At 36.6% G+C, this 26,598-nt stretch overlaps 1 protein-coding gene across 6 annotated transcripts in view; it reads right to left on the bottom strand.

Annotated features, from left to right (window-relative positions):
- PEX5L (peroxisomal biogenesis factor 5 like) overlaps positions 1–26,121 on the bottom strand; it is a 226,564-nt gene extending 200,443 nt beyond the window's left edge. For 3 of the 6 annotated variants that reach the window (XM_060639278.3, XM_060639279.3, XM_060639281.3), the window contains exon 1: positions 25,628–26,117. In XM_060639278.3, coding sequence (XP_060495261.1) covers positions 25,628–25,648 — 21 coding nt within the window. In that variant the 5' untranslated portion in view covers positions 25,649–26,117. Of the gene's footprint in view, positions 1–25,627 lie in introns of all 6 variants that reach the window. The other 3 variants (XM_060639282.3, XM_060639286.3, XM_060639287.3) reach the window with 3 other exon arrangements.
- Between the last annotated feature and the right edge of the window lie 477 nt (positions 26,122–26,598).

Raw genomic sequence — 26,598 nt, 5'->3', positions numbered from 1 at the left:
GTGGTCTGTCTTAGATGTACTTAATGAAAAATAAGCTTAATCTCTTTCCATTAAATATTTTTTCTTCTGGTAGAGAAAAAACTCAATCATCCTGAAGTCTGAACTGGGATTATTATGGTGATTTTGATCTTGTAATTATAGCTATTTCACCAAAGGCTCTTATTTCATCCTTACACTGTACCTACCATAAGATGCATACTACATCTAAATATCAGTGTATTACTTCCATCATTTTAAAACTATTTTATTCAGTGCCAACACAGAGAATGATCGCAAATAAGGTATATTCCTTTCAAGCAAGTGATCCAAGAGGTGAACACAAATAACAATAACCCACTTGTAAAAGTGCTGTGAGAAAGGAAAGGGATTCTGGGCAGAGAGGGCTCTGTCTTCCTCCTTACCAGGGCCTTAGAGAAATGCTTTGCTGACAGATGAGTTGATTTTGTAAACCCCTTGAGGAAAGGACCATACCTCATTCATCTTTGCATCTTTTACTGCTAACACTCTGGAAAATGCTTAAAACATGGTTGTTTAATAATAGTGTACACAAATTGAATAGACTCTGGAACCAGATTTTCTGGACTCAAATCCTACCTTTGTCAAATTTGAGAATGAGCTACTGGAATTTAATTATAACTTACAGACAACTTGTTTCCTCCAAAATAAAGGTTTCTAAATCCAAAATCTACAAAGAACTCAAAACCCCCCAAAAAAATAATCCAGTGAAGAAATGGGCAAAAGACATGAACAGACACTTTTTCAAAGAAGACATACAGATGGGTAACAGACACATGAAAAGATGCTCAACATCAGTCATCATCAGGGAAATACAAATCAAAACCACATTGAGATACCACCTCACACCTCTCAGAATGGTTAAAATGAACAACTCAGAAACAACAGATGTTGATGAGGATGTGGAAAAGGGGAACCCTTTTGCACTGCTGGTGGGAATGCAAACTGGTGCAGCCACTCTGGAAAACAGGATGGAGGTTCCTCAAAAAATTAAAAATAGAACTACCCTACAACCCAGCAACTGCACTACTGGGTATTTATCCAAAGGATACAAAATGCTGAACTGAAGGGGCACGTGCACCCCAATGTTTATAGCAGCACTATCAAAAATAGCCAAATTATGGAAAAAGCCCAAATGTCCATCGACTGATGAATGGATAAAGAAGATGTGGTATGTATCTGTGTATATATATATATATATATATATTTGCATTTATATATATAAATATATAATATATATATATAAATATATATATAATGTAATATATACTATATAAATATAATATATATTTATTAATATATAGAAAATAAATATATAAATATAATATAATATATATGAAAAAATATATAATATATATAAGTAAATATATATATATATTTGCCATTTGCAACAACATGAATGGAACTAGAATGTATTTTTTTCAGTTTATTTATTTATTTTGAGAGAGTCAGAGACAGTGTGAGTGAGGGAGGAGCAGAGAGAGAGGGTGACAGAGAATCCCAAGCAGGCTCCACTGTTAGTGCACAGCCCAACCACAGCTTGAACCCACAAAACGATGAGAACACGACCTGTGCCAAAACCAAGTCAGATGCTTAACGGACTGAGCCACCCAGGCGCCCCTAGAATGTATTATGCTAAGTGAAGTTCAGTCAGAGAAAGATAAATATCATATGATTTTACTCATATGTGGAACTTAAGAAATAAAACAGATGAACATAGGGGAAGGGAAGCAAAAATAATATAAAAACAGAGAGGGAGGCAAACCTTAAGAGACTCTTAAATAGAGAAAAACAACTGAAGGTTGGAGGGGTGTTGGGTGTGGTGATGAGCTAAATGGGTGATGGGCATTAAGGAGGGCGCTTGTTGGGACAAGCATTGGGTGTTATATGTAAGTGATGAATCACTAAATTCTACTCCTGAAACCATTATTATACTCTATGTTAATTAACTTGGATTTAAATAAAAATTAAAAAAATAGTAAAGAAAACAACAGCAAAACAACAAAAAAATTTAATTCTGATGTAATGTTATATACTATCAGTTCTCAGTATAATGGAAGAATAGGAAGAACAAGCATCATTCATGGTACAAGCATCCATAATTGTCTCACATAGCAAGATTTTCTTAAAGTGATCATAATTCTGTATTATTAAAAACTAAATCAAAGCAAAATCCCTGATGCCTTATTTTACTGACCCGGAATTTCAGAGTTGGAGGTTCTCTCAGACCATACTGTATGCTAATCTCCTCACTATACAGGAGAGAACGCCAAATTGTAGAAAGGACCCAAGTTAGAAAAAATGGGAGGCAATGATGGCAGAGTTTTGAAATTAATTGTCTGGACTTTTGTCTTGACACATACTAGGCACTCAATCAATGTATAATGAATAAATAAAAGAGTAAAAGTGGAATGAATAATCAACATGTAAAATTATAGAAAAATATAATGGGAGTATCTGGGATTAAATTTATAAAGGCAGAAAAATAATGGCTAATCGTAATTTAGGCAACAACAAATGGGCATGACTACTTTGAGGAAAAAGCATTTCTTTCCATAAAAAGCAAGAAGTAAATGCTATTACTACTACCATCACCAACATAACATGAAATATTCCATCTTTTTGAGTTTAATTCTATCCTTCATTTTATTCTGGCATCTCAATCTTATCTTCACAGAAAATGTGGCAGGTCATACCATGGAGAAGAATGACTTTGATGGATCATTAGATAATAGGATTCAAAGTTTTATATAAATCCTTGCTGCTATCTCTAATGTTTAAGTTAACACCCTATTAACTAAATGTCAGCTCAGTGCTATGAAATATTTTTTATATCTATATTTATTTCTCTCTATATGTGAATAAGATCCTACTGCTGTCTTTAAGGAATTTTTAATTTAAAATAGATGAGACTTAAAAGGTGCTCACGTGGAACTTCTATCCCCAAGGGACCTTTAATATCGTTGTTTAATTTGTCCTTGAATATATCTGCTTGGGTTATCTGTCCAAGGATGAACAACACAGAAAATTCTTGCTGGTTTCTCTCTTGAAAGTAGATGTATACTACCAGAGCAACTGGATCTAGGTTTAGCTCTGGAAGTGATGTGTTTTTGGACTTGACCTTCACCTCCAAGGTGAATGATGCTGAGCTTCCAAAGATTCAGAAGATTGCTGATAGATTTTTATCACTTTTAGGATATAAATACTATATGTAGTTTTAAAGTATTATTCTTAAATGTTGCTATTTATTATTTTGGTTGGTTTATTCACATCAATATCTGAATGCTTTTATAATGTACATAATTTTGCATTTATTGTCTGGGTTGTTTGCTTTGCTAATCAACACACTTAAATCAATGGGAATCTTGAAGAATAGAGCATTACTAATTCATTAAGTCAAATATTTAACTTAAAATATTATTATTAAAATTTTTAGTGAAGAGTGAATAATGTTCATTAACATGTTATATCTGTATAAGCAACTATATTTTCATACTGAAATTTCATACTGGGTTAACTTCCATAAAAGATTCTCTCTAGTGGCTAAATTGCTATGTCATGATAAAAGGATAAAAGATCTGTTTACAGGTTTGAGTCTAAGTTTTTGTTATGAAAAATAGCAGGAAAACCACTAGACCACTATATTTTTGACTTATGAATAGCTTGAAATGGCCATTTACCAAACTGAAATGTTTACCTATCTCCAGACAGTAGTATCTTTCATGATTTTCTCTCTGGTTTTGGAAAGGGACATTTTCCTTCACATAACATCTAGGCTATGAAATAATGTTAAAAAAATTACATATGGATTACTGATTCAAGCCCCAGAATGCCTTCACATGTTTCTCTCCTTTTATACATTCTTAAAATATATTTTAAAGCTGTGGTCAGTATGAACGATGTGAGAAGCTGCCATTTTCAATAGAGGAATTAAAAAAAAAACTAATCTATTTGTCTTGGGACTATTTTTTGATATTTAATTCAATACGCTGCATATATAGTTTATTAATTTACTCTCAGACTGAGTGTGCTACTTCTATACGTCCTGCACAACTGAGTCATATTTTAAATACTCATTTTCCATATACTCCACATTTAATTATATTGTCTTGTGAATGTTCTTTGTTTTCTTATTTTATTTAAATCAGATCTTTGTATATGCAAGTTTTCTTGCATCTTTTCAGATAGAGTTTACATTCCCTCATGAGAGGGATTATAAAGATTTGTTTCTATAAAAAGAGAAGATGCTCAAAAATATTTGATAATAAATGAATAAGTGGGCATTTACTTCCATCAACAAAACTTGGATATGCACCTTGCATAAAAGATTTAGGTATAGAGAAGGGAATCAGGATTCAAAATAAAGAAAAAGTAAGACGAAGAATGAGGACTCAGGTTGGGTGGATATCAGATATGCAGAAGAGATCTATTTCTTATTCTGCTCTGTGTTTCTCAGATTTTATTTTAGCACCCACAGCTTGGAAATCAGATAAGCTTTCCTGGGAGTGTAGCCAGAAAATAAATTGGATTTCAGTGATTTATATTTGTTATGGTTGTATAGTGTGTCAGGTGCTGTATGGAACATATATATTACATGAGAATGTCCTTTACCTCTAAAGGTAGTGTTCTGATTTTGCACCTGTATATTGTATTCCTCTCATAAATAAAAAATACATTAATTGTTATTATAACTAGTTTTATACTTTCAATTTTTTTCTATCCTTTGGTAGGTCTGCTAACCTTATTACTGAGTGGGATAGAACCAATATGGGCAGTGTGTAGCTCATACAAGCATTGGGAGGCTAGTCCTGGCTTTACCACTAACCATTGTAACCGACAATTACCAGAAATGGCAAGTAACTAATAATCTGTGCCTCTGTTAGTGATATGACCTGTCCTTCTGACTTGACCACAGTATTGTGAATATAAACTATGATATAAATCAGAACATTATTTTTTTTCTTTTTTAGTAAAAAGTTCTGGTTAAAAACAATGAAAACATTTGTGACTGTGCAGTTATTTCCAAACTTGCCTTTTGTTTGGTCTGTTTTTAGGTAGGAGGAAAAGAGATTCTGTTGGCCTGGAGACCTTGTTCACTGTAACAGGAGATTGGCTGCTGCTCTGAAAAGCAGCACTGCAATTCACAGAAGGCTTGAAGTACAACATTTAGACAGTTCCCAACAAGCCTGTCATCCACGCCTGCCTGTCCTGTTTGGTGACATCCAGTTGCTATGCTTCTCAAAGGGCTCCCCCTGCCTCTGGGATGGCTCGTGGAGACTTGCAAAAATTCAGTTTGTTCAAGTTGTCAGGGAGTTTCATTATGATCCAGAACAGTAGGGCTGGGGTTTCTGGACTACTCTAGTAGAGGCATTTTGGAGCCACAGAGATCGGTGCAACCAATTACATTTTACAGTCATGTGTAAATAGTCAATATTTAGAAAGCATTTCTTTTAGCTCTATGCATTGGTGTCTATTTTAATTGTGTGCATGGGGGGTGAGAAGTGAGAGGGAAAAAATGACAAATAAATTTTTCATTACTAAGTGGGATAGCATCAAACAAGCTCTGGACAGGGCCATGGAATGGTTCAAATAGGCTATGTTAGGCCATATGGAATCATAGTTGGGAATAAAGTGAAGAATTTGAACTCTAAAGTCTCTGTGTTTTTAGAGTACAAGTGTGATTGTTAAGTATGCCTCCTATTTGATCAAGTTTTTTTGGTTCTTTAATAAAATCAATATTAGTCAGAAACTTTCACTGCCCTGAGATATTAAATTTGCTAGCTTCCTATAAAAGGGAGCTCCTGGCTCTGGTTAGAGTTTTAGCTTCTGGTCTCTACTTTTTACTTACGAGGTCAGCTTATTTTGAATTTTCAAAAAGGCAATTTTAGTGATACAAAGTGGAAACATAGCTTTAGGGTCTACTTTCCCATTCCCATTATAGATGAGCTGTATCAGGTGAACAGCACAACCATACCCACATTTCTTTGGGGTTCATAGAAGAAATCAGAGGAATGAAAGGGCATAGAAATACTTTTTTTACTGCAACCAACTTATTCCATTAATTAGTTTTAAGGTTTAATTTTCATTATGATAATCTTATTGTAGAGTTTTTAAAAAGTGCTAGTCACTGCCTTAATGAGACACTCCATGTTAATTAAATACTGTGAACAACCCATTTTCACCCTTAATAATATAAGGGTATTTCTTAAACAGAGAATCTAGTATTAGAATTTGGCAACAAATCTGTGTTCTTATTATCAAGAGTCAGAAATCAATCAAGATTTTGTATCACTTATTGCATGTTTCAATTTTCTATTTTGAGATGTTCAGAGAGGTTAAGAAATTTGTCCAAGGTCACACAGATAGGGAATGCTATAACTTAAATTAATACCTCCTTCAAAAATTTTTCCCCGTCTATGAAAACCATAAGGAAAATGCGAAAGTCATCTACGCAGCCAAATAATGCTATGATATTCATTTCACTCATAGCAATATAATTCATGGAGATGAATAACAGATGATTATCATTTCATATAATAAGTAAATCATGCAAATATAAACCCACATGACAAAATATTATAACTAAGCAGGAAAAAAAAGTAAATATAGTATTGGTTTAATGTTTTGGTAAGTTGGATCAATAGTTTTTTCCCTAAAATCAAATGTCATATATATACATATGTATATGATAAACTCTATATATAATTTATTGAACTTACTTTTTTATTCCATTAAAATATTTCAAAATGCTAATTTACTAAATTTTGGTTTAGAATAATAAAATAATAGTACTGGGGAAAAATTAAAATTCTGTTTAGTTATTTTGTGAATGAGAAAACTGGGACTCTCAGAGATTCAAAGGTGTTCCCCAAATCCTATAGTAGTTAGGCCAAAAGAGTCCTGGGATCCAATTTTTTTGCCCACTGGCTCCTTTTATTTGGTTTCTCACACCTGCCCCACCCCTCTTCATTAATCAGACAGAAATTTGAATGCATTACCCAGGATTAATGATTAAAAAAAATTTTTTTTTAATGTTTATTTATTTTTTAAAAGCGAGAGAGACAGAGTACAAGCAGGGGAGGAACAGAGAGAGAGGGAGACACAGAATCCAAAGCAGGCTCCAGGCTCTGAGCTGTCAGCATGGAGCCTGATGTGGGGCTCGAACTCACGAAGTGCGAGATCATGACCTGAGCCGAAGTCAGATGCCCAACTGACAGCCACCCAGGCGTCCCAGGATTAATGTTTTTTAAAGGAAATACAGCCATTACTTAGAGATCTTGCATGTTCGGTTGCAGAAGCTAGCAATGAAGTGAGTCAAATGAATTTTATGGTTTCACAGTACATATAAAAAATATGTTTACACTATACTGTAGTCTATTAAGTGTATAATAAATAGCATTATGTCTAATAAAACAATGTACATACTTTAATTAAAAATACTTTATTGCTAAAAAATGTTAACCATCATCTGAGCTTTCAGCAAGTCATAATCTTTTTGCTGGTGGAGGGTTTGTCTTGATGTTGCTGGCTGCTGACTGATCAGGGTGGTCATTGCTGAAGGTTGGAGGGGCTGTGGCAATTTCTTAAAATCATACAATAATGAAATCTGCTACATCGACTGACCCCTTTTTTATGAACAATTCCTCTGTAGCATGCAATGCTGTTTGACAGCATTTTACCAACAGTGGAACTTCTTTCAAAATTGAAGTCAATCCTCTCAAATCCTACCACTGCTTTACAACTAAGTATATGTAGTATTCTAAACCATCTTCACAACATCTTCACCAGGAGTAGATTCCATCTCAAGAAACCACTTTCTCTGCACATCCATAGGAAGCAACTACTCAACTACTCATCTGTTAAAGTTTCATCATGAGATTGTAGCAATTCAGTCACATCTTCAGGTTTCACCTTTAATTCTATTTCTCTTGCTGTTTCTACCACATCTGCAGTTACTTCCTTCATGAACTCCTCAAAGTCATCATCTTCTAAACTCTGTTAATGTTGATATTTTGAGATCTTTCCATGAATCACAAATGTTCTTAATGACATCTAGAACGATGAATTCTTTTCCAGAGGTTTTTGATTTACTTTGCCCAGATCCATTAGAGGAATCACTATCTATGGCAGCTATAGCCTTACAAAATGTATTTCTTAAATAATAAGACTTGAAAGTCAAAATTAGTCCTTGATTGCACAACGGATGTTGTGGTAGCAGGCATGAAGAAAACATTAATCTTGTGGTTCATCTCCATCAGAGTTCTTGGGTGTCCAAGCGCATTGTCAATGAGCAGTAATAGTTTGAAAGGAATTTTTTTTCTGAGCAGAAGGTCTCAATAGTGGGCTTAAAATATTCAGTAAGCCATGTTGTAAACAGATGTGCTGTCATCCAGGCTTTGTTGTTTCATTTATAGGAGAGAGGCAGAGTAGATTTAGCATAATTCTTAAGGGCCATAAGATTTTTGGAACGGTCAATGAGCATTGCTTCAACTTAAAGTCACCAGCTGCACTGGCCCCTAATAAGAGAGTCAAGCCTGTGTTTGAAGTTTGAGGCCAGGCAATGACTTCTCTCTAGCTATGAAAGTCCTAGATGGCATCTTCTTCCAATAGAAGGCTATTTTGTCTATGATGAAAATCTATTATTTGGTGTATGTAGTCACTTTTATTAACTGTTCTAGCTAGATCTTATGGATAGCTTGCTGTGACTTCTACATCAGTACTTGCTACTTTACCTTGTATTTTCATATTATGGACATGGCTTCTTTCCTTAAACCTCATGAACCAACCTCTGCTAACTTTGAACTTTTCTTCTGCTTCTTCCTTGCCTATCTCAGCCTTCATAGAATTGAGGAGAGTTAGGGCCTTACTCTGAATTAGGTATTGGCTTAAGGGAACATTGTAGCCAGTTTGATCTTCTATCCATATTGCTCTAACTTGATTTATATCATCAGTAAGGCTGTTTTGCTTTCTTATCATTCATGTGTTCACTTGGACTAGCAGTTTTAATTTCCCTTCAAAAACTTTTTCTTTGCATTCACAACTTGGCTAACTGTTTGGTGCAAGAGGTATAGCTTTTGGCCTATCTCAGCTTTTGACATACCCTTCTCAGTAAGTTTAATCATTTCTAGCTTTTCATTTAAAGTGAGAGATGTGTGATCTTCCTTTCACTTGAACACTTAGAGGTCATCCTAGGGTGACTGGCCTAATTTAAATACTGTTGTGCATGTTAGGGAACACAGAGGACAAAGGAGGAGGAGAGAGACAGGGGAATGGTCAGTTGGTGGAGTAGTCAGACCACACACAACATTTATTGATTAAGTTCACTGTCTTATATGAGCATGGTTTGTGGTGCACCAAAACAATTACAATAGTAATACCAAAGGTCACTGATCACAAATCACCATAACAAATATACTAATAATGAAAAAGTTTGAAATATTGTGAGAATTATCAAAATGTGACACAGAGACATGAAGTGAGCAAATGCTGTTGGAAAAATGGCACCACTAGACTTGCTCAATGCAGGATTGCTACAAACCTTCAATTTGTAAAAAGAACAATGCCTGTGAAGCACAATAAAGTGAGGTGCAATAAAATGAGGTATGCCTATAGTTCATTTTCATAATTTAATTTAATTCTATCTGCAAAGTTCCCAGATAAGATGTTCAGTCTATACTGGTCTACGAGAAACTTCAGAAGTTTAAATCAAACTGAATAGATGAATTTAGGCTAATTAAAAGATGAATTAGTTCAGTGATTCATGACTTAATCCAACATGCATTGCTCACTCACCATAAGGAGGCTCTGTGCTAGGCACCAGGATTGAAAAATGAACAAGACACAGCCAAGGGAACTCAGCAGAGAATAGGGTGAGGGGAGGTAAGACACAGGTCTGCACAAGCACATGGTGTAAGAAAGCATAGAGGAGGGTATCTACCTCAGTCCTGGCAACTCAGGAAAGACTCACTGTAGGAAATAACCCTTGACCTGAGTTCTGAAGGATGAAGAGGGATTAACCAAGCTGGTGAGATGGTGAGTGTTTTGGTCAGAGAGAACATCATTACAGAAGGCCAGAGACATGGAAGCACAGGTGCAGTTGGGGAAACACCAAAATTTAGCAAGACTAGGGTCCAGAGTGCTCATGGGGAAGCTGTAAATGAGAAGGCCAGAAAGTGGGCCCTTCAAGTCGTATCTTATTCTGGAGGCCAGTGTTTTCACATTTCAGTGTGCACTAAATTCACCTGCACAGTGTTAAAGTGAAAATTTCCAGGCCTTACTCTCATGGAGGCTGATTCGATAGGGCTGCAGTGGGGTCCAAGAATCTGGATTTTAAACAAATATTGTAGATAACAATTCAATCAAAGATTGCATTTGGAAAAACACTGTTACAGATGATGCTGCACCTTGAAAGGACTTTAAATAGAGGAGTGATATGATCAAATCAATGCTGTAGCAAAGATAGTGGTAGAATACATGTGACCCTGAACAAAAGGACTAGCTGTGGGGCTGGAGGCAGGGGCGGGGGTGGGGGGGCACAGAGTGACTCTTTAGGTAAGGGTGATAAAGTAATCTAAGATGATGGCTGTTAGGATGGAGAGACAGCGCAGGGTAGGAGTGAATTAGGAAGCAAGGGCTAGAACATTTAGATTTGATTCTGGGAGTAAGAAAGAAAGAGGAGTACAGATGAAGGAGGAAGAGGAGAGAATGGCTCCTGGTTTCTAATTTAGGTAACTGAGTAGATGGTGGTTCTATTAAACAATCCTGGAAAACAAGAGAAGAGGCAGACTGTGGAGGTTGTTGGTGGTGATAATACATCCAGTTTGAGACATATTGATTTTGGGTTGGACCAGGTAGAGGTGGTCAGTTAGTGATACTGGTATTTAGTTGGAAAAAAATAACTTGTTTGTAGATATATATTTAAGATGAGCACAGATGCCAGATTAACTATGTTTTCAGCTTAGCTACTTTAACATTTCCTTACCTGCAAACAGGCTGACTATCCATTTCTTAAAAATGGAAGAATTAGTTTAAAAAGTAAGTAAAATGGCAGAATTATGTACAGTACAAGCTACAGCTAAAATAACTTGACAAACTAGGTGCAAAAGACTGTACTTTAACTCTTAAGACAGAACATTAGTTAATGCTTCCTTTACATAACACAGAACATTTAAATTCTTTTATCATTGATTCTGAAACCAGGGAAAAATTACATGAACGTGCTGGGAGTTGATCCCTGAAAGATTAATTTGAATAAAATCAACTGTGAAAGAAATTATGACTTTTATTTTGGTACTTTTAATTTTACATTGAATTAGTTGATCAATACTATCACATTCTGATTTTTATAATGTTAATTTTGACCTTCTGCTCCTAAAGTAATGGAAAGTTCAAAATCAATTTCAAGAAATCAGGGACCAGTGACTCCATTTAATTTTTATTTATTTATTTATTATTTATTTTATTTTTTATTTTTATTTATTTATTTATTTTCAATATATGAAATTTATTGTCAAATTGGTTTCCATACAATACCCAGGGCATCCCAAAAGGTGCCCTCCCACTCCCCATCAACCCTCAGTTTGTTCTCAGTTTTTAAGAGTCTCTTATGCTTTGCAGTGTCTCCATTTTAAACAGATATTTTAACATCAATTGAGATTAGTAAGAGCTATGTATATTTCCTTCACAGTAATCTTGATCTTGCCATTTAGAAGTTCTCTTTCAACAAAGCTGGAATTTGCTCGTTCCCTGAAAAAACGGATGTCTAAGAGAGGAAGAAAATAAGAGACCTCCCCCAAGTAAACAGTGACTAATTTTTCAATACTGAAGTCACGTATTTTATTTTATTTTATTTTATTTTTTTATTATTGTTATTATTATTATTTTTTGAGAGAGAAAGAGAAAGTGCACGCATGCACATGCAAGCAATGGAGGGACAGAGAGAGAGGGAAAAAGAATCCCAAGGAGGCTCCGTGTGACAGCACAGAGCCCCATGCAGAGCTCGATCCCATGAACCATGAGATCATGACCTGAGCCAAAATCAAGAACCTGATGCCCAACTAACTGAGCCACCCAGGAGCCCCTTGAATTTTTTTAAAATAAAAAGTAAAACATAAAAGTTAAATATTTAGGTAAGTGACAGATTTTGGAGGGGGGACATCTTGGCTTAATTTATACACACAACCCAAGATTCTGCTTCTATACATGCAACACAGAGGGACTCTACACTGGGCTTCTGAGCTCTGGTTATTCCCACAGCTTCACTATTTTCGTGGCTTGCTGGGTATTTTGATTCTAGGGAGGCTTTCTGTACAAAAATATGGATGTTTCACAGCTGCCCTGTACTCCACTAGGAGAGTGTACCCCATCACACACAAAGGTACTCTCAAGGTACTAAATAAATATATGCAGATGCTGAATTCAGAGAACTGATAAAGCTGTATGGATTTAGTACTTGTCCTGTATAAATGACAGAAAGAATGCCTCAGAGATTTCTACCCTCCAAGACCATGCAATATTCCAGAAAACTTGCAAAATCTTTTTTGTACCCTGTTAGTTGAGTCAGTTTGGAATAGGTGAGGTACTGATGTAGAGATGTGACCTGAATTTGCTATGTAGGCTCAAGAAATAGAGTAAAAAAACCAGATAGACCCAAATTTTGGTCTCCCAACTGATTTGATGTAGGGGTTTGGGTGAGGCACTCAAACCTTGTCAGTTGCATTCTCTCTATCAGCATAACAAAGATAAAATATCTATCCTATGCCAACCTCACTAAAGCATTCTAAAGATTAACTTTTATAAGGCTCTCACAAAATGTGACTATTGTAGCAAAGATAATCAGTATTCTATTATAGCTGAGAGTTCTTCCATATTGAGGATAGCTTTGCAGAAAAATATCTCTTGTCATTTGCAGAATAAGGGTAGGGGAAGAGGTATGGCAGGATCCTCCCAAGCATTACATCCCTTGAAGAATTAGGGAAGGTTGATCTTTGACTTCATAAGAAATAACAAGTATCTTGATGTTAGCAAAGCCTTTTAATTTATTTTCCAAGATATTGTTATTAGTGAACTGGGGAAATCTGCCCTGACCAACATTCAGAGATGTATTGTATCACTAATTAAGGGCTTGATAAAAATAGAATCCTAGAGCTGGAAGGAAAGTCAGTAATCCTCTAAGCCAACCATCTTCCATAAAGACTAGTAAACCCACATCCAATCTGTGTTTGAATATCTTTGATAAAATAGAGCTCACTTCTTCACCTTTCATCATGCCCCTTCACACAAACACACGCACACGCACACACACACACCACAGATTAGAATGTTAATAGAGGAGACCCTCTTCAGAGTCATACATATGATTGTACATATTGGTTGTACAAGGATGTCTGGATGAGAGGGCACTAGTCAGGTCTGAAATCCAACCCCCTAACTCCACTTTCTAAATCATGTGACTGGGTGTGAGACTGTGTCCTCCAGGAAAAAAGAGAGTCCATGTATTTGGCTCCCCAGGGAAGATCCCTTTTTATAATCTGATCAGAAGTGGGACACATATCACTGGCATAGTTATTTCTTCTCTCTTATTAGAGAAAGCTTTGACATGTAATGTTTGAATCTTTTTACCCTGTACCTGATGGGAAGAATTGCTCCTACATATCTCAGGCTCCCATGTCAAAATAACTGTGGGAAACATAAGAAGATCTCCATATTCAGATAGTCTTACAAAATTGACATGTCCCTTGGATGACCATTGTGAGTGCAGCTCCTTCCTTGGATCCTTGGAATAATGTGTGTGTGTGTGTGTGTGTGTGTGTGTGTGTGTGTGTGTGTAAATGGGGAGGTGAGGTCTGGAGGTATAAGCAACCTCTTACAACTGGGTGTAAGCAAATGATGGCCTCCTAGGGCAGTTCTAACTGATGTTCTGTCATCTCAGCGGTCTCACGGGTGTGTGTGTTAGCACTATGATCAACATCTCTGTTGACAACTATCTGAGCTGGTGAAGAGGTGTCTAGAACCTTAGAGGCATGGATTCTAATTCCAAATGACCTTGGTCACTTAGAGATATAGTTAGAAACCATTAGGAGAATCTATTACATTTCTAAGTCTGCAGCTCCAGACTGTCCTCAGGCTTTAAAGGGTTTGAACCCATTAAATTGCGTAGACTGCTTTGACAGCAGAGTGTTGGTTAATTACAGTGGCAATCTAATTATAAGGTTTATAAGGTTTCCCTGTAATTGATTCCCTTTCAAGTGTGTGGAAACTTCACTTCATATGCATTCACTCCTGAAAATCATGGGAATAGACCAGATTCTGGGGCTGTGTGTGTCTTAGAATCAGGAAGACTATCCCAATCGCACTTTGGAGTCCTTATTCAGGACAGTAAGGGACTCTTCTCAGTATTTCATTCATTCATTCATTCATTCATTCATTCATTCAGTAAATACTACATTAATACTATGTACCTAATTCTAATAGTCTCCAGGAATACAAAGATATATTGGATATAGTCGCTGCCACAGATAGGCTTACTAGTTGGGGAGATTGACAGAAACAAGTAATTAAAGCTATATGGTAATTATTTGTATTAGTGATGAATTTAATATGTTAAGGAAACATTGAGGAGGAGATCGCTAATTCTGCATTGTGTGGGAGAATATGGGAGAACACTGGTGGGGGCACAGAAGAGCACTCACTGAAGAGATAACATTTAAGTGCAATATTGAAGGATGAGTGAATATTCAGTGTACAGAAGGCAAGCGTTTGGGATGGGGAAATGAAAAAGACATGCAGCACAGTGAGAGAACAAGAAAATCAAGCGTCTGCCACTACTGCAGACAACCAATTATGACAGGCACTGCTATGGCAGAACCTCTTCCTTCACACACAATGTATAGAAAACATTTTGCCAGTTCCATAAAAACAAAAGAGCTAATCCTGAGTAAGTCATCACAATGTATGGGTACATTTATTGGTTTAGAGAAGGTACATTATTAGAGCAAGATCACACAGACAATATGTTAGGGAAGCCAGGGTTTGGACTTGGGGCTGTCTGATCCTGGAGCACAAGTATGTTGTGCCTCTTCAGGTATGAGGATTATTAAGTGATGTATGATACATGCCATCAAAAGGCTTTCAGCATACTTTTTTTCCATTTTGAGGAGAGGCAATTAGTTCCATCAAGACCTAGCCCTCACTTTCCTCATATATGAAGTGAAAAAGTTGTGCTATATGAACTTCAAAGACCTTTATATTTCTAAGCTTCTATTTTCATTTAATCTTGCCTCAAGCTTAAGAACACTTTTTTTTTGTCTTACATATATCTTACTAAAGACTTATATAATAGATTGCATATCAGTAATTAAAGACTCAAATACACAAGACATTTTTATTATAATCATCCTTTGAATGAATATGAAACACCAACGTGTCCAGTTTTCCACATTAAATTCCTGCATATGGAGAAAAAAATGTTCTTATCACTAAAGTACATGATATGTATTTTAATTCCCTGATTAATTACTAAATTCTTCACAGAGCTCTTTCCAATTTTTCAAAAAGAATAGGAGTGAGCAGTAGATGGACATTGATGGATGATGGAGGGATCATTCTGTTTTTCTTTGCTGCATGATTTAATAAACCAATATATTCTAGTTTTACTGTATTCTATAGGCCTGCATGTAATAGCAGGCAGCACCAAACAAAAGGTTAAAGAAAATTATTTTCTTTTAACTATTCTCTCTGAAGGCAGACTTGACTTTAGTCAAGTCAATATAGAGAGGCATCTATTTTACTTTCAAGCAATATCTGTAACATGTAATAGTGGGCATTGACTTTTTTTTTTTTAACTTTCCCAAATAAACTCTGTATTTGGAAAATCGCCTACCTTTGGAGTCTTGGTGGTAAGCAGATATGAACTTTTCCAAACTACCTTGCAAATAGGGTATGGATGTGTGATTCAGCTCCACCAACCAGCCACATCTGTCCCCACTTTGAATTGGGATTTTCGGGGCACACAGAAGCAGTCACAGTAGAGAATTCATCCTGGAAATGGGTGGGGGAGCAGCTGAAGATCCAACAGGGGTTTCCGTGGAAGCAGCAGCAGTGAGGAACAGCTGAACCAGTGCCCAAGTCTAGGGTATAAGGGTGCAAACTGAGGTTTCTTTTCTGTGAGGACAGCAGTGGGGTCTGCACTAGCCTGGTTTGAGGTTTGACTGAGGCTGTGCCCTGCCTGATGCCTGGTCTCTCCATCCCAAGCCTAGTTCTAGAAGTCTGTGAGTGCCCCAATGTACTTAAAAAAAACACTTTTAGAAACTTTTTATTTTGAAAAAATATCTAGCTACAAAAAAACTGCATGTATAGAACAATGGACTTCCATAATACCCTTTCCCCAGATTTACCAATTCTTAACATTTCCTATATTTTTCTTTCTCTTTCTCTGTTTCTCTCTCTTCCACTCTCTTTATGTAATTATATTATACATAGTATTATTTACATTATTCTAAATCACTTTAGAGTAGGTTACATACACTACGCCCCTTTACCTCCTTATATTGCAGCATGTATTTCCTAAAAACAAGGGTATTCTCTTACTCAGCCACAGTTTAGTTATCAAATTCAGGAAATGTAACACTAATATTAATCTAATCTCCAGTCTATATTCATATTTCAATTATGCCAACAGTGTGCTCTATAACAATTTTCTTTCCCAGTCCACGATCCAACACAGGATCATATATTGCATTTACTTGTCATATCTCTTAAGTCTTCTTTTAATGTGTAAATATATCAGTTTTTCCTTGTGTTTTTTTTTTTTTTTTTTTTTTTTTTTTTTTTTTTTTTTCAACGTTTATTTATTTTTGGGACAGAGAGAGACAGAGCATGAACGGGGGAGGGACAGAGAGAGAGGGAGACACAGAATCGGAAACAGGCTCCAGGCTCTGAGCCATCAGCCCAGAGCCTGACGCGGGGCTCGAACTCACAGACCGTGAGATCGTGACCTGGCTGAAGTCGGACGCTTAACCGACTGCGCCACCCAGGCGCCCCAGTTTTTCCTTGTTTTTCAAGATATTGACACATTTGAAAAAATAATCTGTTTATTTTATAGAATATCCCTCATTTGGGGTTTGTCTGAGATTTTCTCATGATTAGATTCAAGTTGCTAATTCTTAGCAGTAATATTATATGAGTGATATTGTGTCCTTCTCAGGGCATCACATCCAGAGGTAATATGCAGATGACTACCATATTGGTGATGTTGATTTTGATTACTTAGTTAGGATGTTGTCCAATTTCTTCACTGAAAAGTTATTATATTTTTCTCTTGTAATTTAGATGGTTGATATTTTGATGTTATATAAATGTCCTGTTTCTCCTCGAACTGCCCCCTTCCTCAGCTCAGATTCAGCATCCATTTATCATTCTTGCTTGAATCAATTTTTACTATGAGGATTGCAAAATGGTGATTTTTTGATTTTCATCATTCCTCCTATGTTTATTAATTGTCAGTATATACTTTTCATAAATCCCCTTTCTGCTTAAAGGAGCCAGAGTTGGTTTCCAATGCTTACAGCTAAGAACCCCAAGGCTGATTAACTTGTATATTTAGGCAGCTAGTTCCAAGAACTTATCAAACCACCAAGACTCCAACCAGTTTACTCAAATGGTCAATCAAGTCAGTCCAAGGAGAAACACCTTTAACAAATGATACAACTTTTCACCGTGCCTCATTCCACTTTTAAAACACATGCACAGATCAGACTTTCTTCCACTGTCAACCAAATGACTACCAAACTGAATATATAAAATATCAAATAGACTAAAACTGAAAAGCAGAAAAATATCAATTTTTGTGACTAAATGCTAAACACCAAGATATTTGGGGATATTGAGCAGTTTATTATACTGTTTATTTTTCACTTAGATTTTTTTTTGCTTGTAATAAATATCGAAATAAAGAAAAATAGTTTAATGGAAATAGCACACTGGGGGAAGGCAGCTTTCCCTCAAGTGCTAGCTCTGCTAACTTGTGTGGGACTTTGTGAGCAATTTTTTTTACTTTTCTGAATCTTAATTTCATCATCTGTGAAATGAGATGGTTGAACACAACACTTTCAAGAGTCTTTCAAACTCAGGATTTTATGACCCCAAAACTGAACATGAGTGCAATTGTTGGAGACATAAGGAACTGTTAACCTAGAATATTCTAATGAGGACATTTGGATCCAAGATTATTCTGATATAAAGATTAGCAACTGTGAGATAACTCCCAAGTTATTCAGAGAATAGAAACATCAAAACAATTTGGAGAACAATTTAGTCTAGAGATCGTAAAGCTGTCTGAATAGATGTCTTTCCCAAGAGTTAAACAGTCTCACAGGCTTGGCATTGGTCAGGTCACTTCTTGAGTAGTGTATCTTGCTCAGAGGGCCATACTTTCGTGGAGCCATTAAAACATCAAAAATGTCATCATGGAAAATTATTGAGTGAACTGGGTTGTTTATCTTGGAGAAGAAAAGATTTAATGGGATGAGGACATGATAATTCTCTAGCTACTTGAAGGTTTGTTTTATTCAGGTGGAATATAATAGGTTTTTTGTGTTTCTCCAGACTGAAAAACTACAACCAACTGGGTGGAGGTTATGAAACTGATATAAGGAGGAAACTCTATTCAAACATAATTGTGATAGTTGCTTTTATCAGCCCCTCTGTCAGGGACATCATCATGTCTCTGTGATCTCAGAAAGCTACCCAAGAATCAAGCTTTTTGCTAGGGTCTCAGTGCAACAAATCAGGCCTTGTTCTCCATGTAAATGTTTTCAGACAAGTGCTTCTCAAACATCTATATATATATATATATATATATATATATATATATATACACACATACATATATATATGTATGTATGTATACATACATACATATATATACATACATATATATACATATATACACACACATATATATACATACATATATATTAATCATATATCAATCAATCACTGGGTATCTTGAGGAATTTCATTTCTGATTCAGTAGGTCTGGTGTGGGAACTGAGATTCTGCATTTCCAACAAACTCCCAAGTGTTTCATGTGCACATAATCACCTGCCCAATCAGATGTTACATTCCCATGTGACCAAAGGATATTATTCAGTATAAGCATGCATGTTACAGTTAACACCCATGTGAAAGGAGGTAAAAAGATGTTTCACAACTCCAGCAGCTTCGTCTTCTCATGATGTTTAAATGTTTTCCTGTCTCTTTTTTCCTTAAAGAGCTTCCATATATTCTGACCTTTTACTACTTTTGATCATTTTGCCTACTGGCATGGCTCTGTCTACTTCTAGGCAGCCATGAATTAATCCCCCAGCATATCATGAATTTTGATTATTTTAGATCATTACTTCGACTATAACTATTTTTGGCACGACACACAGACATGCACACACAAACACATATACCATCTTATGGTGCTTTTTATTGGATTTTTTCCCACAAGGCATAATGGCCTAGGAACAGAAGCTTGTGTGTGCACAGGGACCCATGCCTACCTTCAGCTCTCTTCCCTTCGTTCTAGGCTTTGTCCATCTCCAAACAGGCATCTCGCTCAGTAGCAACTGGGTAATGTATCCAGGGTCTTTTTATTATCACAGGGATTTTTATTTCACCCTGATACAATACCAGTTTTAACCCTCAAGACCATACAAAACAATTCTAGCCTCTTCCTGCATGATGATTCTTCAAGCATTTATATAGAGTCATCGCGGTCTCTTTGAGTCTTTACTTTCCAAACTAAACATCTCCAGTTCCTTCAATAATTAATCATATAAAATGGTTTGAATTCCTCTACCATACCAGTTGCTTTAAAAAATACACAAATTTTAAGAGGGTGTGTGAGAGTGGGAATTTTGTGGTTACCTAGGTAGATTTCTGGCATTACAACACCAATCATCTCTTGGAATCTTCATGACTTTATAGATCACCATATGGCATTCTATTTGGAAAAAAAATTTTTTTCACTACACCAAGTCCCATTTGCAGGGTTTTCCTGTTGTTGTTATTGTTTTTATTGTTTTTCAGAGGAATCTATGCATGAGCAGGGGTTTGGGGGAGTTCTGTAAGCACCTTCAATGCAAACTCTCCCACTTGGCTCAGGTTCCCCCCATTTCAGAGCTGCTGGCAAGCTTCTATATGTTACTCTTGAATGAAATGGTGGATAACTAGCCTCTTCCTCTCTAAATGAGCTCACTTTTTTTTTTCATCTGTGCAATCTCTAACAGTGATTGCCTAAAAATTGTACATAGGAATGATCATTTTAGTAAAATTTCACACGGAGAATAATAATGGTCATTTATCTAATGGAGTTTCAACAGAAGTAGTATACTGGTACTTATAAAGATCAGTCAAAAATGACATACTAAGACAACACTGGCAGTGTGTTATATTATACTCTGAGGTCTCAACACTCAGCAATGATCTGGATATTTAACCAATAGGGTATTAACTATCTTCCTGTATAATATGCTAATATATAAAACACAAAAATTTTTCTGAATAGAATGGGGAAAGAAGTTTTCCATTTGGTTTCCTTAGTAAAGGAGATGGCACAGGGAAGAGGGGTGGAAATGGGTGAGGTGGAGATGAAGGAAGGGGTCATTAACAGAAATGTAACCCTTAATTCATAGCACTCTGGTCTTGGTACCTGATACGTGGGTTACATGCTGTAGTAAATAAATTCTGAATTATAAAAAGGTGATACATTTTCAGAAATTTAGCAACCCCATTTCCTCTATCAGTGTATTTGAAATTATAGCATGTTTAGATGCCACAAAACACTCAGATTGGACTTAAGTCTCTTAATAAGGAAACATTAAAGTGGGGCTTACCTTCACTTGTAATGTAGGAAATGCACACTAGTTATTCCATGGGTGCATCAAGAAGTTAATTCTAGAATATAAAACCTTTAAACAGCTCTAGCTTATGCCTGTGTTGGCAACATGTGATCTCAATGAAAAGTGTGAAAAAGGAGACTGCCAGATGTTTTGACTACATGATACATCACACCTTAATGTTTCCTAGGTTGGCTGTAGTAATACTAGATATTCAAGATTTTAAAATTAACAAGTTCTCTTCTAACTTTTTCTTAGTCTTTACTTTAAAAATGTGTTATAATCAAAACATTCATGTGCTGGAGGTTTTTTCCTTAAAACCTGTGTTTTTAGGAAGAATGTTTATAAACCATAAACAAAATCTCAGAAGAACATATTGTGTGTCTTTTAGTAAGTGTATTATATAAACTGTTGGCCAGTATGACTGGGGAATGATGTTTTCAGGTTAATCAATATTATACCATAAGTATTATAATTTTAAGTGTTAGAAGCTCACTATTACTCCCATATCAAGCATATTTGCTATAAATATATCAGAAAGCACTTCAACATCTTGCTGGAGCTTGTGTCATAATTTGAGCATGAGCCCCACTGTACATGCATTTCCTTCAGCAGAATTCTAGTTAATACTATTTCAGACAATACATTCATTCAATAAATGAGTATTAATGCTGATTATCATTCATAGGAAGACCTTGAGGAGGTTGGGCAGGTGCCATTTGAGATGGGGGAAAGGGAAAGGCAGCAGCTACATCTGACCAAAACAACCAACCCCAGTCTCAGGTCAGCATTACCTCATTTTCTTTAAAACATTCCCTCCAGCAAGCTAATCTTCAAAGATTCTCCTCTGAAAATGCAAATACCACTGCAGGGTGTGTGTATGTGTATATGTGGTGTATTAGTATTAATTATATCTTTATTAGCAAAAGGTTGATAAAGGGAATGACATAGGATAGAAAATGGTGGCATCAAGGAAGAGAAAATGGATCTTCTAGAGAAGTGGAAATACCCATGACAAATATTACTTAGTTTACAGTTTTGCTTGAGGGTCTCAATTATGACAAACTACTATCACAGATGTTGAAATAACATTTTATAATCTTATCTTGGATTGGCTTCTTATATTTGTTGTTTCTAGTGAAACTAAATGAATCTCCTGTGGCCAGATCTACTTTATTAGCATAATTCATGTTACCCAACCTGTTCCCCTTCATGAAGATTTTTTTTTAAAGCTAAGTAATGTCAAAAATAAATACAAACACAAAAATCCTTTGGGGAAAACAAATAAAACGGCTACTTTAGAGCTGTTAATAATCTTACAATTATTGTCACTTCAATTTTCTTTAGTTAATGTCTTGTGAAGCCAAAGGATGTGGAATGTTTCCTTAGCCAGCTTAAATAAATAAAAAAACGTCTGGTTTGAAGGCTCATAATGAAGATCAGTTACCATTACAATTAGATTTTTTGTTTGACTGCCTTCTGAAATAATTTTCTTTTATAACAAAAGGATTACTGAGGATGCTTCATTAAAAAAAAAAACAAACCCTCAGTTCAAAATTGAAATTACATTGGTCTATATTTATACCTTCCCAGAAAAAAAAGTTCGGCAAAGGAAATATTCAGAGACATGTAATTATTTTGCTCTAATTGGCACTGTTAATTCACATGCACATGTACAAATAAGCATTGCAGTACAGAGCATACAGAGGTATTGAAAGGATTAAGACTGAAGGGTATCTAATAGGATTAAAGAGTTTGGTCTGAACTGATTCTAAAATATATTTAATCACCATTGGCCCTCTTGGTCAAAAGGAAAAAAAAAAGTAAATCTAAAATAGTCACTAAGGAAACGAGCTTTGCTTAAGTTGCTTGGGTGATAAATTCCCCTTGGAAATAACTAGTGAGGCAGTTGGAAAACAGTGCAACTCTAGGACCCTGCTCCTAAGAAATATACCTGTGGCATTTACTATGAAACCAAGAAATATATGCTGCCATGCTCTGCTTTATCTATCTACAATGGATGTCAACTTTTATCTTCAAAGGTGCTAGCAGAGTATGCTTTTGAAAGTCTGTGGCTTCTAAAATGAATTCAGGTTCTATGGTAAACTGGAAAATTAGCTATATGTGAAAGTCTTAATAGATTTTATTTACAAAATCATTTAGTTGTAAAAACAAAGGCACTCCAGGAGTTTTTAAATTAAACTATTTTTTAAGGCTTCTTGTGAATACCTTCCCCACTCAAGACTGCCTATTTACAAACATTTTATTTTAAAATCTCTACAGAAAAGAGAAGAATTAGAAGGCACAGCTAATGATTGCAAATGTTTTTTTTCACTCTCATTTTAAGATATCAGCCAAGTAACACCAGTGTTTCAAATGAACTCCAAAGTTGGCAGAAGTGTTAGTAAATCTACTCATTCCTAGTCCAATTTACCAAATAAATATTCAGATTTTTAATCACAAATTAAAAAATTAAAAATTAAAATTTTGGAGTGTTTGGACTATATGTCTGCTCCTTTGTGATTACCATCAGGGACACACAGAAAGATGGTGCTATCTCTGATAAGGAAGGCTTCTTTATTTACCCTGAATATATCAGCACAATGGAGATTTTGTCTACAGGCTCAATACTATTCTCTGGGAATAAGACTGGCCTTTTCAAATGTAAGCAAATATTATAAATCAGGTTGTAATAGGCATTATTTCTGGGGGAGAGGAAATCCCACTCAGATGATCATATATATCATTTAATAGCTACTACACTATTAAAACCATAGAAGCTTTATATTTAACATTAATGGTCAATAGTAAATAGGGAAAAAAAGTATTGTGCTCTGAAATTTTGGCAAGCATATTGATTACAGTCTTTATTTAGTAATGTTTTCAAGTTAAGCTTGGCAGCAAAGATTTGTGAGTTTTACTGCAAGCCATCATATTTGCTGTTACAGTAGTGCACAAGCAAAAAAAACCAAAAACGTGAAGTTGGGAGCATGTGCAGAATCTTACATATTGTTTATTCTTCCAAAGTAAAATGAAACCCTCAGACATTGTTCTCTAGGTGATTCAAGTTTCACTAACATCCTCCCTCGAAATATTCAGAAAACTGGGTTAGAATTGTTTTTGGGTGCCTGGATTTACCAGACTGTTGCTTCAATTCTTCATTCACAAAAACGTATTTTAAACAACAAAAAAATAATGTGAAAAGTTTTTGTAAATTCCCCGAGTAACCAATTGTGAATTTTGTGTGAATGAGCAATTTTCTGAAGATTGATACTATTCAGTAAAACCTTCCTATTTTACTCCAGTGAAGAAACTGCTTAGGGATAATAAATAGATAATATAGAAAATTGTAAGTATCATTCTTAGGGACATATGAAACATAAAACTATAGTAATGATCCTTTGTTAATTTTTTCAGCAGTCTGAATTCAACATTTCTGAATGTTTGAATGCTCCTTTGTTGTTAAACTTTCCAATTAACGTAGCTTTAATAAGAAACATGTAGACCATATCTATTATATATACTTAGAAATATACTTCAGTGACTAATTATTGTCCATCAACTGTGATAGAATTCCATTAATAATTTTCAAACAGGATGATGTCAGTAATATGGGAAATGGTTTTGGAATTCTGATAGTGCTGATTCAGAAATCTTACAAAACTTATGACACTGATTAATACCGTTTTATATAAAAATAAATTACAGTCTAAGAGAATTTCCCCACAGACTTAGAAATTAAATATTTGGTAATACTAAATTATGAATGCAATAATATATCTACCTATTTTCAATTGCTCCAAAGACACAGAAGCAACACCGTCAATATTCACACATGTTACACACTAGTGTGAAGATACCACATATGATGACTATATTTGACCATCTTTGGAATGGAAAGGAACTCCAAACATCAAACCTGATGACTAAAGCATTTAGAACAGCAAAAAGAGCTCAGTTCATACTTTAGGAAGCTGAGTTAGTATTTTTTTTCCCCAAAGTGTACAGCTGCCTTTGTAAGGAAGAACCAACCATGTGAATGAGAACTGAAGTCAAGGTTAAAATAATTTTTCCCAAGAGAGTAGAGTGCATCAGAGAGAAGCAGAGGCTCAGCTCAGATGAGCATTAACAACCAGAGGCAGCATCTTCCCTGAAAAACATTAGACTCTCTTGGACATATGTTTGAAATTCATCCTCCCAAGTCATCCTGTGACTGTAGAGATAGGTGACAATGTCCCACTCTCTGAAGGGGGAAAATACAGCACAAACCATTTAAAAAATTATCACTTTAAAAAATTATACAAAAGTGGCAAAGTGTTCTAACTGTCAAGAAACCTTTGCAGATGGTAAAGGAAAAGCTTTGTCTTTCTATTATTGTTTGCCCTTCAGTTGACATACATGCCGAGTTGCATCAATAGAGGATTACAACGGAAACACAGTCATCTCCAGGTTTCCTCTGTTTGGATTCCTTGATCTTGTTTAAAGAAACAGGCTCAGGGAATGCACAGAAAACAAACTTCCCCAATCGAAGTTCCGAGGTCGTTCCTCCCTTTCTCCCACCCTCAGAAACCTGTCTAGTTTACTGGACAGAAATGTCATGGTCATGTTGCACCACTTCACTTGTTGAACTGTGTGAGGGCAGCGCCTGACCACAATAACTTAGTGAGCCACCTTGCTCTTAAATTAGCCCCCCAAGATTTCTTTCCAGTTCGGTGGAAATGTCTTACCTGCATGTGTCCCTGGTACATTCTGCTTCGGCTTCTTCAGGGCTCCCTGAGGCCGCCGGATGCTTTCCCTCGTGTTTACTTGCACACCAACAGAGGGGAGAAGACGGCGTGCACAGTGTGTTCTCAGACGGTGCCCCTGAGCCGGGTGGAAGGCTCCAGGTAGCCCGGCCACTGTGGCCCCCTGGCCGCTCTGTAGGCTGCCGGGAACTGTTCTCCGCTCGGGGTGCTGAAAGCGGACACAGGAGAGCGCGCGGAGGAGATGAGGAGCCCAGGCGGCCAAGCTCACCCGCAGGCTCAGGTCCTGCTTTGCCGGGCGTTTCTAAAACTCACTCCTCCACCGAACTCTCTCGCTTCCTGCCGGGCTGCCTCATGTCTCTCTATCTTCGTCACGAACCCCCTTCTCCTCCCAACCCTGACGTGAGCGCCCACACCAGCCGCCGCAGCAGCTGCCGAGCGGGGCGCGCGCCGCCCTCCCGGCCGCGTCTCTGCCGAGAGGCCGCGGGGCCGGGCACGCGCGCGCGTTCCCGGCGGGCCCGTGAGAGGCCCGAAGGCGGTGCATGCACGCGGCCGGCAAAGTGCCCGTGAGTGGTGGTCGCGCAAGGCGTTCAGGTGCGGCGGCCGCATGCACGGAGACTCCGGCACAGTAGATGGTCAGATGTAAGAAAAGTGGGAGGAAAATGCATTGTGTCTCCAGGGCCATCCATACCGACTGAGCCTGTCATCGCACAGACATAATGGGCTGAGCGTGGGGGTTTCCGAAGAGTTTACTTCTGTTCTTTTTTTTTTTTTTTTTTAATTTTTTAATGGTTATTCATTTTTGAGAGAGAGAGAGAGAGCGAGAGAGAGCGAAAGAGCGAACAGGGGAGGAGTATAGAGAGAGGGAGACAGAATCCGAGGCAGGCTCCAGGCTCCCAGCTGTCAGCACAGAGCTCCATGCGGGAGTCCAACTCACGGTCCTCAGATCATGACCT

Source organism: Panthera onca, chromosome C2, assembly GCF_046562875.1.
Source record: "Panthera onca isolate mPanOnc1 chromosome C2, mPanOnc1 haplotype 2, whole genome shotgun sequence".
In the NCBI taxonomy this organism is placed as follows: Eukaryota; Metazoa; Chordata; class Mammalia; order Carnivora; family Felidae; genus Panthera; species Panthera onca.
Note: the sequence above shows the minus strand (reverse complement) of the source record. Positions and strands in the feature narration are given on the sequence as shown.